This window comes from Coffea arabica, chromosome 4c (genome assembly GCF_036785885.1).
Source record: "Coffea arabica cultivar ET-39 chromosome 4c, Coffea Arabica ET-39 HiFi, whole genome shotgun sequence".
NCBI classification, from domain to species: Eukaryota; Viridiplantae; Streptophyta; class Magnoliopsida; order Gentianales; family Rubiaceae; genus Coffea; species Coffea arabica.
In genome coordinates, this window is record NC_092316.1 from 14,045,277 (window position 1) to 14,058,480 (window position 13,204).

At 32.3% G+C, this 13,204-nt stretch overlaps 1 protein-coding gene and 1 pseudogene across 2 annotated transcripts; both read right to left on the reverse strand.

Annotated features, from left to right (window-relative positions):
* Positions 1-1,633: 1,633 nt before the first annotated feature.
* LOC113739528 (4-hydroxybenzoate geranyltransferase 2) lies at positions 1,634-9,361 on the reverse strand. Of its 2 annotated transcripts, XM_027266749.2 has the most exons (8): positions 8,706-9,361; positions 6,619-6,740; positions 5,662-5,731; positions 5,216-5,365; positions 4,231-4,366; positions 2,763-2,859; positions 2,099-2,170; positions 1,634-1,898 (listed from the first exon to the last, which is right to left on the reverse strand). In XM_027266749.2, exons 1-7 carry the CDS (start codon positions 9,222-9,224, stop codon positions 2,101-2,103), a joined length of 1,164 nt encoding a protein of 387 aa, XP_027122550.1. In that variant the 5' UTR covers positions 9,225-9,361; the 3' UTR covers positions 1,634-1,898; positions 2,099-2,100. The 2 variants fall into 2 exon arrangements, with proteins under 2 accessions (XP_027122550.1, XP_071902208.1); XM_072046107.1 differs by lacking the exon at positions 2,763-2,859.
* Positions 9,362-10,547: 1,186 nt separating this feature from the next.
* LOC140004700 (4-hydroxybenzoate geranyltransferase 2-like) overlaps positions 10,548-13,204 on the reverse strand; it is a 38,111-nt pseudogene continuing 35,454 nt past the window's right edge.

The following is a 13,204-nucleotide window of genomic DNA, read 5'->3' on the forward strand; positions in this document are numbered from 1 at the left end:
ATAATTATCTTCCATCCACTTCTTTAAATTCTCTTTAATCCATTTCTTTTCTTATCCCTATCCAAAAAAAAAGGATTAATCTTTCCTACACTGACAGTGTATACACAGTCAACATTGGCTGAATGACAATTATATGAAATTTAAATTTGAAATTCAATTTTTGCACACATGTCATGAATGTAACAGTGATAGTGTATATACTGTCAGTGTATATAATATTTATTCAAAAAAAAGAAGAAGTAAAGAGAAAAACAAGAAATTAATAGCATAGATATTAGAAAAAATTCTATATATTGCGTAAATGAAACTAGATATAATTCTAAATAAAAGTTCAAAACCAACTAATCTATTATATACATTTGGTCACAAGAAGGATTGCGATTGTTATAAGTAAGTAGTCTAACGTGGCGAGTATCTGCTCTATAACCCCTCAACTTTTAGGTAAGCACCAAATCGCTATTATATTGTGCTTATTTTTTAATACAATTATTAATGATTTCTTTAAGGAATGATTGTCGTACATTGCAGTGGGGATGTGAGAGTTACATGTGATTTGCATAGGATGAAGTCAATCAAGGATGATACGCATTTCACAGCCTTAAAAAAAGTGGTTACTTAATTATATAGCTACATTTCAAACATCACAATGCCAAAGAGGGGATTGTGTGAGGAAGAATGATAGAAATATTTAGGACAATGATAATGAATGAGTCTCATAGCCTCATAGAAATTTAAGGGTTGAAGATAGGTAAGTTTGAAGGTTGAATAAGTAAGGAAAAAGAAAAAATAACCAGAGAGTAAAAGTTATGGAGTATTAAAGAGGAAAAGGGAAAGGAAAAAGAGAAAAGGCACGTAAATGAATAATAATAAAAGGTAATTGAATTCAAATTTTATTGCTTTCCAATAATCATGGGTGTTAAACAATAAGGATATTAGGTAATTAAGTTTCCTTTTTAAAATTTTCATTAGAAGAGGGTGGGATTTAAGAAGACATAAGGGGAAAGGGGGATTTGACCCTAGGACTTCTAATTTTTAGGGCCTTAACCTTAACTAGTAAACTAAAGCTCTGTCTGATAACCTAATTCAATACTTAAATTTAATGGATTTAGATTTTAACATATTCAGACCGTTTGATAATAAAAAATTGAACATCTGAATTAATTAAGTAGTACTGAATTTTCTCGGCAAAACTTGCTTCCAAAATTAAGTGATAAGTTATTCATTTATTATTGAATGTGATATGCACTCAAATGTATTAGATTTAATATTTAACAATTCAATAATTTAATATATTCAGATTTCAAATTTATCAAACATACCCTAAGTCTTGATGATTGAGAAATTTTGGAAAATATAAATGTGGAACAATTGAAAAGCCACAACAATGCGGATTGTCACAAATGCCTTCCCAGAGTCAACTGTCGGCAGTCAACAGCGGCGTTTGGTCACAGATTGTTCTCCAAGGCATCTGGCTCCAAGGAGTGGTGACTAGCATAGGTGGTCGAATGTATATGTAATTGGTAGCAGTAAACTCCGTTTGTCACTAAACTGTATTCAGTTGTTTTGCATATTTTTATCCCACGATCCTAAGTTTCCCAATCAATTTAATTTTTCTTTGAACTTGGAAACATAATGGAAGCAAGGGATATTAGATTATAAAAATCATTAGGAATGTTTTGATTGCACATCTTGAAAAATAAAATATGACACTATTAATGGGATAGTGTATTACAATTGCCAATGGTTGAGGATTCAATCCCTCATCCAGCACAGTCCCCAAGGTTGTTATGCGTTTTTTGGAGCATTACTATATCTGTAACATTATATTTTCAAAAGATGATTGAATTTAATCATTTCCAACTCTCCCTTTTGCAGTAGTTGACACCAAGTTTCTTTGCCTGCAAAGTCAAATAGCACACATAAAAAATTAGTGAAATTTGAAAAAAATTCTTTCTTTCTTATTTATTTTTTGGTAGCAGAGTGAAATTTGAATAGCTAGACATTGTAAACACCATATTTGGTTAAAAAGACTACCGAAAGAAAAAGGTCCAAAAAGCAGTACGAATGGATGATTTGGAAATTGGATGGTTGTAAATACCTCTAGGAAAGGAATCTTCCGAATAGGATTGCACTAAAGACAATTCCACCAAACCATTTATTTGATGCAAATCTGTTTGGTAGAAAGAGTAGAAGAAAACTTAGCCAGAGATCATAAGATATATCAGGAAACATATAGAGCATAGACTTTTTTTTTTCCCCTTATGGAGTTTGTATCTCTTCAAGACTTTTTTTCTCAAAAATGGGTAAGGTTACATTAAGAGTGGAAACATCAAAATTTGTGTTCTACAATGGGGAAAGCACCCTTTCATTTTCGCTTTAGAAGAAAGTATTGCGCTTTTAGGGATACATACCATTAAGTTCAAATGGGCTCTATCTATAAGTACTACTAAGAATGTAATTATAATAGACAATAACACACTTAGATATGTTAAAACCCTTTAACAATTTGCGTATATTCTTTTTACATTCTTCGTATGATTTGTTTACTTTCGCTATGGACCCACTCACAAAGAAAAGTAATTAGCTCAAACAAATGCTAAGAGATTGTTCTTCACTAGCCGGAAGGGAGAATTCAGCTTCGAAGGTGTGGAAATAAATTATAGCATGAGAGGATGAACCTACTATGATTTCCTAATTAAGGGTATCAATTATGTAAAGTCAACGAGTGAATTCCAATTTTATCTCTATGGATGAATACCTACTTTCTGAAACTGTCTGCCGGGTTTGATAGGTCAACATCCCAAATTTGCCAAGCTATGTGACCGGAAGCAGCTACTAGCAATGCATAAAATGGCCATCCTATAACACTCAACAAATAAGGACATGGAAATAAAAGTTAGAAAAAATATATAGGCAAAAAGCAGACAGCAAGGTGAGAGTAAAATAGAAAGAAATATTTTTAGCCAAAGCTAACATCTATATCAATACTATGTATAAATTGGGAGTCTTGTGTTTTGGTGTAAACATTTTTTTGTCACTTTTTGAACTTTCATTTTTACCCTCACAAAATCTTAAATTCTACCACCTATTTTAATAGTAACTATCAAAGCAGCGTTGGGTAGTAAGGGTCGGAGAAGGGCAATCACTCATTCTTAGGCCGACATGAAAATGATACCCGTCCCCCTGGTGTGTCAAATTCGCATCGAAAAAAAAAGAAATATTTGTTTTATTCTATAAATCTTTTTTTTTTTTTTTGTAAAATCTCGTCTAATAACTAACTAATTTTAAGTGCTTTTAGTCAAGTCAGCTTTGAAAGCTGGTAGTTTCGGGAGTCTTTTATTCAAACTGCTTCATATCTTCTCAATATAACTACTAGGCATGTCAATGGGTCGGATCTTACTCAGATCCAATCCAACCCAATATATTTGGATAGGAATTGGATTTAATTTCTCAAATCCAAACTCTACCCAGATCTAGATTCTGTAAAAGAGTCACGAGCCTGATTTGCTATGATCCATGCCCAAATCCAAACATAAACTGGGTCATATATATATATATATATATATACACATATGTGTGTGTGTATATATGTGTATATATATGTATAAGTAAATTTATAAAATTGTCTAATATTTTATGACCATTGAATCGATTACAGTTTGCCCTTTACCATACATATAAACAACAAGAAAACATGATAATTTTATCTAGATTTTAGACTATGTTTAAAATAGTATACCATTCAAAATAAGAAGTAGGAAACTCTTCCTGCTAGATGCAAACACTTGGGTAGACTTGATTTATGTAGATCTAGTAGTTCAAAATTTGTCACACCATGTCATTAACTCAAGTAATGAAAATGTGATAAAATTTGGACCACTAGATCTACAAGATCGGATCTACCAAAGTTTTGCCCTTCCAAGAAAGCGTGGGTAGGAAGAGACACATATGGCTCCTATGGCTAATATTGTAAATTAACAACAGCAGAGGCGAGTAACAATCAGAAGTAACTTCTTGTACACAAATAGTTGCGTAAGAGATGGATTTACTCCACATGTACAAAATTATGAAACATGATCTCCTGTTAATTTACTCGTGCTTAATTATACATGCAGATAGACCTTTTTCACAACAATACATAAATAGTTGACTTCATTAGATGCAAATTACAATTAGATAATTGTTGAGTAAAATGGAAAAAAAAAAAGATGAATAAAAAGAAGTAAATACCAATATGAGCATTCAATCCGGCTAGAGCAAAACAAGCAATGGATGCCGCTCCAAAACTAGCAGACCACAATTTTGTTGATTCGCCCAATAGCAAAGCTGTAGATTTGACACCCGCTTTCACGTCATCCTTTTTATCCTGTGCCCAATAAACAGGGAACTCATTCAACTGCCATTTCTTTTTTTTTTTCTTTTTTCTTTTTTTTGAAGAAATTCAACTGCCATTTCTAATATTGGCATTTGTATTTCTAGCTTAATGAAGTTTAATAACTTCAAATATACTAAATCAAGTGAAGAAAAATGAGAAGACCAAATAGCTCATTGATCTTAGTTCAACAAAAATTCAAAAATCAGAGTTTTATATTACTGCCCACATGAGTTGCTGGTGCCAATTTTTTGTCCAATGGTCAATCGTCTTTAACAGGTCCAAGTTGCTCGTGCCCACATGGTTTTTTTTTTTTTATTCTATGCCTTTAGGACACAAAATAAACGTACAGAATATAAGAAGTGGATCCATTTTAAATCTTAGACATTAATATCTACTCATAAATTCAATTAATTTTAGCGGAGAAATTTTACATTTTCCCAGACAACTAACTCTAGAACTCACCTCTTATCATGTGCCTTAAGGGTACATATATAATAGAAGAATCCAAAAAGAATTACTCAGATACATCAGACCCGATAGGGTTGTCAATGAAAGTAAAATAGTATATGGAGATGGCCATTCTTTTTGGTTTTAAAAGATCTGACTTTATTCACAAATTTTTCTAGCTTAACTAAACATTGCTTGTTAATTGCGTTTATATCCCCACTTACAATTCCATTAGCCAAATCCTCAAGTCCTTCTCATCTAGGACAAAGGGAAGTCTCCAGTCATTAATTCTCCAGTATTTTAATTTAGAAAAAAAAAATCTAGTCACTAATTTGATTTTTCTTATAATTAGTTGATGCATAAAACATCAATTTAGTTCAAGAAAATTTGTACCTGATGTGCATATATTGTATCATACTCTAGAGTCCAAAAGAAGCATCCAACAAGAAGTGGGAAAACAATAGTAGGATCAAGACTTCCTTTCACAGCAGCCCAGGAGCATAATACTCCCCAGTTCATAGCCAGTCCCAATAGGGCTTGAGGCTGCATTAACATACACATTAATTTTTCACTTTTCTAATTGGCAGAGTAAATGTTTTCTAAATGTTTTTTTTTTATATTTAAAAATCTCTTGTAACACAGTTGGCATAATAACTGCATAAATGACGTGAACATTCTATTTAGTGAAAAAAATTATATCATGTAAAAAAAATAGTTAATGTTTCAAAAGTTCATTCCAGTTTAAGAAAATTAAGGTTGTTTTGGACATACTAATAAGGGAAAAAATATAATAAATTTTGAACAAAATATAGAGCCGTATACTATAGATATGATACTACCCAGTATGTTATTCTCTTCATAAGCGGGTAAATGAAGATCAACGGTAAGGATGAAGCCCATAGTAGACGGCTGCACATAAGCAAAAGAAGAATTAAAGCTAAGATTTGAAGATGCTTAGCAAAAATTGAAGGAAGAAAAGAAAGCGACTTGGATCCTCAGAGAAGCTTCAAATACATTTGAATATGGTAGATAAGCCACAAACAATTTATAAACTAAAACGAAGTAAGAAAGGAAAAGAGAACAGAAGATAAGTTATCAACCCAATAGTTTTTAAGTGGATTACATGCATCTATCACTTGCTGTTTTGGAAAAGAGGATTAGTTATCAATCCAATAAGTTTTAGAACACATTTGTTAGAATTGTTAGGGTTATCTAATTAAATATCATAAGTCAAAATGGACAGTCCATTCATGTTTTCTCTCCATTAATTAAGTCTAAACAACAGAAAGTGGCTATTTAAGAATCCAAATTCCAAACCTAATTGGGACGTGGCTCCTAAAATTGCACATTTAGTCAGTTGGTAGGTTTATAATTACATATTTATAAACTAATACCAGACTTTATATAGTGCCATTCAATGTGAGTCTATCTTGAATACATACATACACTCCCTGCGAAATGGTCTCACCATTATATTATTTTCCATCATTTTTCACTATAAGAAAAAAGTGATTTAGTGACATTATATACACTGTCAGTATATACACTATCACCATTAGATTTATGACACGTGCGTAAAATTTAAATTTAAAATTTAAAATTTGCTCATATATCATTCATCCAACTGTGATAGTGTATACATTGACAGCGTATATAAAATTTACTCTAAAATTAATGGCATTTTCAATTGTAATGTCATGGTAAGAGATTATAGTGGCATCTGCTGTTATTGTTTAGTGGCATTTTGTTTAAAAACGTAGTCAACTCTGGATATATTTGGTTGATGGTAGAAAAACCTTAGTTCGTTTACTGGGAGAAGAACTCCATAACCAATTAGCAATTGGATGCCAAGGAAACGAAGGGCTTGAAATCCGGTGATTGAGCCAGAGGCCAGAGGCCTTCCTTTGGTTCTCTCCACCTGAAATACACAAGTTTTCTTTGTTATTTTATGCAATGGAATTGCAATGAAGGGTAACTCATCATTGGGATGCTGAAACTTGAAGAAAGGAGCACAGCATAAGAGGGAGTATTAATCACAACACAAAGAACAAAGGGTGGAATTCTTCCATGATCCTTCCATCTTCTTTTGGTATGATATCTTTTCCATATTCGTTTCTTTAGTGTTGTTCTCTTTTCCTTCTTCTTGGGGTATAATATGGGACAGTGGAATTGATGTGAGCCCATTATTGGCTAATAAAAAAAATGTTTCTTTATTCGTATGATATCATAAAAAATGATTCTTCCATCTTCTTTTGGTATGGTATCTTTTCCATATTCGTTTCTTTAGTGTTGTTCTTTTTTCCTTCTTCTTGGGGTATAATATGGGACAGGGGAATTGATGTGAGCCCATTACTGGTTAATAAAAAAAAAATGTGAGCCCATTATTGGCAACAAGCTCCAATGGATTTGGGTGGGAAGGGTCTCCCTTGTGCAAAGGGTAAGTGGAATTATTGCAATTATTCAATTAGCTAATAAAGAACTTTGGAACCTATAATGGTATATCAAAAATAGTATATCATTCTACATATTTCACTTCATATAAGATCCAATTTACTCTTTTTAGTTACGAACCTATTGTCAAACATGATTAATAGCAAATAATAAAAAAAATCTGTAACCAAAATATTACAAGGAGTGAGCTTTAGTATCATAAAAATCTCAATAACTAACTTTAATATGTTGACAAGAATATTTATGATGTTAATGTTTGTTCTCTGTAATATTTTGGTTGCAAATTTTTTGATTACTTGTTGTTGGTCATGTTTGACAATGGGCATGCAATTAAAAAGAGTAATTTGGTTCTTGTATTAAGTGAAAGTTATAAAATGATATACTATTTTTTTCTTGTTATATTTGATTTGAGAGCTAATGATAAAAATAAAATTTAGTATTTTTTTTAATGTGTGAGTTAGTATTAAATTAATTAAATAATATAGTAGATGAGATACAATGATAGAATCTTATTATCTTTTCTCTTCTAATATCACTTGTTAATAAGGATGGCAACGGGGCGGGGTTGGGGCAATGGACGGGGGACGGGTGCTTCCCCTCGCCCGGCTCCGCTTCCCCCTCGGATGTCCCCACGGGCTAATAAAAATTTATTATATAATTTTATTATAATTAAATTTTAACAAATAATCAAATACTAAAACATCAACACATCACCAAATTATTATTCATTGTAATTTCACAATTGAAACTTATAAAAACAATCAAACAAAAGTTACTTGAATATAATCCAACATGATGAAATAAATACAACTAAAATAGTCATGTTTTCACTTTTGACACAAATACAATCACTAATTCATTATTGTGCTTGTGCTTTATTTTGAGAAATAAGTGTTATTGTATTAAGTGTAATTAGGGATTTAGTATAAATGTATTAGTAAATTTAGTATAACTAATTAATAATTTGTATTAGTACACATATATAATTATTAGTATAATTGATAATATCAATTGTATTACATATAGCAATATACATTATATAATACATATAACTAATAATATCATTATCATCAGTTTGTAACTAATTAAATTATATATTATATATATAATTATATACATATATATTTTATATATTTATTTTTTTAAAGAGAGTGGCGGAGCAGGGGAAAAAATTCCCCCTGCCCCATTAGCCCCCCGGAGGGCGGGTGGCCGCGCATTGCTATCCTTACCTGTTAATGATTGGTTGGACCTAAATATAACAAGATAATTAATCTCAAGGGAGGTTAATGTAATTTTTGAAACCTAGAGGGAAGCCAGTGAAAGAGTCAGAAACCTCAGGGGATGTTTCCAAAATTATCCCTTAAAAAAAATGAAAGGTTAAAAATTAAAAAGAAACAACAGATTCACTAATCAAATTGAAAGCCATCATCACCTGTGCATCGAAATCCTTATCAAGGTAATCGTTAATGGTGCATCCAATGTTTCTCGTCAAGAAAGACACCAAGAAAAAGAATGCCAACATCTTCACATCAGGAAGGCTGCCGGGGTTCGCCGCGAATGCTAGTGACCACATACATGGCCATGCAATTAACAACGTGCCGATCGGCTTGTCCAACCGGACTAGGTAGGCATAAGGCCGAGCTTTTTCAGGAAAAACCGATTCAATCCAAGAAGAAGAAGCAGGTTTTTCATCTTCACTCTGCTCTAATGACTTTGATGATGCTGATAATCGTGGAGCTTGATATGTTAGGTTACAGCCTCTACCAAGAAATCTGGTATCCTTTATCGAAGAATGGTTGAATGTGGCTGAGTTTTCCACACTAGAAGGGTTGATTTTGGAGATTGATTTGGCTGGTTTGATGGAGGATTTGGAGAGAGCTATGGAGGGATGAGGTTGATGGTTGAAGTTGGAGATGGGAAAAATCCCAGAGAAACTATGAGAGGATGCCATGACTGAGCTTGGAAGCTTGGGCCATTTTGTTAAAGTCCCCAAGAGAAATTGTTGTGAGAGGTTGGCATGGAAGCTTAGGGGAACAGCTCTACATGTAGTTACAAAACAAAGCCATCAAAAAATTACTTAGAAACAAGTTGGCAAATATGAAATCACATTGACTAACAGCTAATGACTTGCTATAGACAAACGACAAAAAAAGAACAAAGACCAAGAGAACTGCCCAATGATTTTGGAGACTTCATAGTTGCATTTTTTTGATAGAAAGATTCCATAGTTACGTGGTCAAGGTAATCCAAGAGTTCAAATAATTCTAGCAAAGGATTTCGTTACGAAAGGAAAGGGTGAATTACTCATAACCCCCTATACTTTTACATAATGCCATATGATCTCCTTATGGTTTTAAAATATATACATAACCTTTCTATGGTTTATGTAAAGTTTATCAATGAATAGAAAGCATTTTCAATTACGCCGATTGACCAAGACGTGCTCCAAAAGTATGTGAAAAAGTACGTATGATGGAATTATAATATCTATTTAATTTTCTATAATTTTGCATAAATATCCACTTAATACCATGTAATTTTACATCTATCCACATGCTTCTCTATGGTTTTATGCCCAGTGGTTAGACCTTATATAATTTAATGATTAACTAAGGACAATATTAGCATTTTAACTAATGGTTGTATGGAGATTACGTCTTGTCAAATTTTCTATTTTCACAAAACTATAAGGGGTTCACGTAGATATTTTAAAATCTTGGGGAGGGGTAGGTCATGTAGTATGAGGCCAAAAAAAAAAAAAAAATAGTGCAGGCTAAAGTTACATAGTCAAGGTAATCGGCAAATAGTTTAGGTAATTGAAGCAAATGGATCCAATTCATATGTTATGTTTATTAAAGTAGGATCCAAGAAGCATTGACTATTTTTCAAAAAAAAAAAAAAAGAAGAAACGTGGACTACTGCTACTGTGTGAGAAGAATTGTTGAGGATCGCTATAGTTTTCTCTGATCACAACCTTCCTTTTGACTACTGAGCACAATTTAATCATCTCTAACACTCCCTCGAGCTATAATTGATATCATGATTCTTTGCCTGCAAAGTCAAATAGTGCCACAGAAAAAATTGGTTAAATTTGAAAAAAAAAATTCACTTTTTTTTTTTTTTTTGTAGAAAAGTGAAATTTGAACAGCTAGACATTCTTGCTTAATCTTGCAAAAATTAAATATTAAATTTAGTTAGGAAGGACAACCAAAAGAAAAAGTTCCAAAAGGAAGCACGAATGGAAGATGTGGAAATTGGATGGTCGTAAATACCTCTAGGACAAGAGTCTTCCAAATAGGATTGCAACAAAGACAATTCCACCAAACCATTTATTTGATGCAAATCTGTTAAGCAGAAAGCGTAGAAGAAAACTTAGCTAGAGATAATAAAATATATCAGAGGTATATAAAGCAAAGATTTTTCTTTATTATGGAGTTTGTGTATCCTCAATGACTTGTTTCTGAGAACGGGTAAGGTTCCATTTAGGATTGGAACCATCAAAATTTGTATTCCACAATGGCGAAATCATCCTTTCATTTCCGCTTCAAAAGAAAAATCTTCCACTCTTACATACCATAAATCCAAAAGTAGCCAGAAGAGAGAATTATGCTTTGAAGGCGTGGAAATTAATTTCAGCATGAGAGGATAAGCATATTATGATTTCTTATGGGTGTCAATTATGTAAAGTCAAATAATATGTGAATTCCAATTTTATCTTCGTGGATGAGTACCCACTTTCTGAAACAGTCTGCAGGGCTTGATAGGACAACATCCCAATTTTGCCAAGCTCTGTGACAGGAAGCAGCAGCTAGCAATGCATAAAATGGCCATCCTAAAACACTCAAAAAAAAAAAAAAAAACAAGAACAATGCCACTAATGTTAATTAGGGGAAAATATAGAGACAAAAAAGTAGACTGCTAGAGGAAAGTGAACATTAAAGAAATATTTTTAGCCAAAGTGATCCGTTTAACAACAGCAAATATGAAAAATAAAAGAAAGGGAATTATTTTTATGGGAATAGGATTTGAAAAACAGATATATGAAACAAAAAAAATAGAAAGAGAATATGAGTAATTCTCTTTTGACTATTTGCCAAATAATATATCATTCAAAATCAGAAGGTTGAAAAGTATTCTTGCGATAAAGAGTGGAATTCAAGTGCGAAAAATTTTACCAAAATATGAAGAGACACAAATGGCTCCTAAGGTTAATGTTGTAAATTAAAAACAGTAAAGGCAAGTAACAATAAGAAGTAACTTATTGTACAAGTACGAATTGCATGGATTTCCACACCGAGTAAGGGATAGATTTACTCTATTTCTATAAAAATTGATAAGTCGCATTTTTGTCTTCTATTTTATAATTAATTATTTCTTATTATCTTATCAAATATGCACCTATGCATATTTGGCATAGGTGCATCAAGTCAGACCTTAACGTGTCCAGAAAAGAAAATACGGGACAGGCGCGAGACACTAATTGCCAATTGGAAGTACAACGTGGGACCGCACATATTCCATTAGCTGATTGTTAGATTTGAATTGGAAAAGGTAGCTCAGCAAAAATAGGAAACGGGCCAATTAGGATTTAGGAGACTTCCTACTTTTTTTGGCTTCGGTTGAATAGGAGATGGAAGTCAATTGAGATTAGAACTCTCTTTTCCTATTACCCATGGGAGTAGCCGTATAGGAGTGGACAATTACGTAGGAAATAGATAAGAATTGGAGAAAAAAGTAGCAGACATTCTTGACTACTTTGGATTTTGACTTTTGCATCTTATTCTTGTGGCTTATTCCATTGGATTGCTCCTCTCAATTGAGAGACGATGTATGCAACAATTAATTCTGCAATTTTGCATGAATTTTTTTCAACGGAGATGAACTAAATTTATACTTCTAATTAAGGAACAATTGAGGATTTGGTTCGATTTAAATTGTAAAATTTAATTGATTTTAGTTTTTCTATTATTTTCTGGTATTCGTATATTTTTTGCTTTATTTTTCTTATGGTTGTTGTATTATTCAATTGTTCCGGGTCCGGATGTTAGATTAATTCAATAACCTAGAGCCAATTAGAATAATTAAATCCGTAATTATTTGATTATTCTAAATTAGTGGCAACTGGCATAATCGAGATTATGTCAGGGAAATATACGAACTAATTTGTAGACAACCATCATAGCGTGTTGTTTGGTTAAAATAGGGTTTCTTTAAATTTTAAAGTAATTATGAAATTTAATTCTACAGTCGTACCTAAGATTATTTTGCAATTAGGATAGTAGCTAACGGTCGTACCTTAACTGTCGATAATTATGGAGAAATTGATTGTCATCGCTTGTTTGACAATTATAACTTGTTTATCAGTTTATATGTGAAATTATTCTTGCATCGATGATCAATTAGAAGAACCATTTCTGAAGTTGCTTCTTGACTAGAGCTGTCCAATACTGTTTGAGTTTTTATCTTATTGCTATTTAATTTTTAGTTAATTGCAATATTCGATTAACATAGCTTATTGTTAATTTCCCTAATATCCTCCCATAACTTGAATTTTAGTAGAAACGAATTACTCCCAGTTCTTGTGGATTCCATTCTACTTGCCTTATATACAAATTAACAAATTCTTGTGAATAAATTTTGGTATATCGGATTTAGCAAATTCTTCGGAGTCAGAGTGAATCTAATAACCCATTACACATCTAGAATTCCTACTCCAGTACTAGAATTGACGTGAAACTGCTTTTGCTCGCAACTAGGAGTTTTATTATCATTATTGCACAGACATCGACAACTTGTCAATTTTTTACGCTGTTGCCGGGAACTGGCGTTAGTTAATTTGTTTCTTTTTAAGTTCATTTCTGTTTTAATTTTCTAGTGTCTTTTCTAGCTTATGCCTCAGTCCTCTCGTACAGGCGAATTGATTTTTGACAT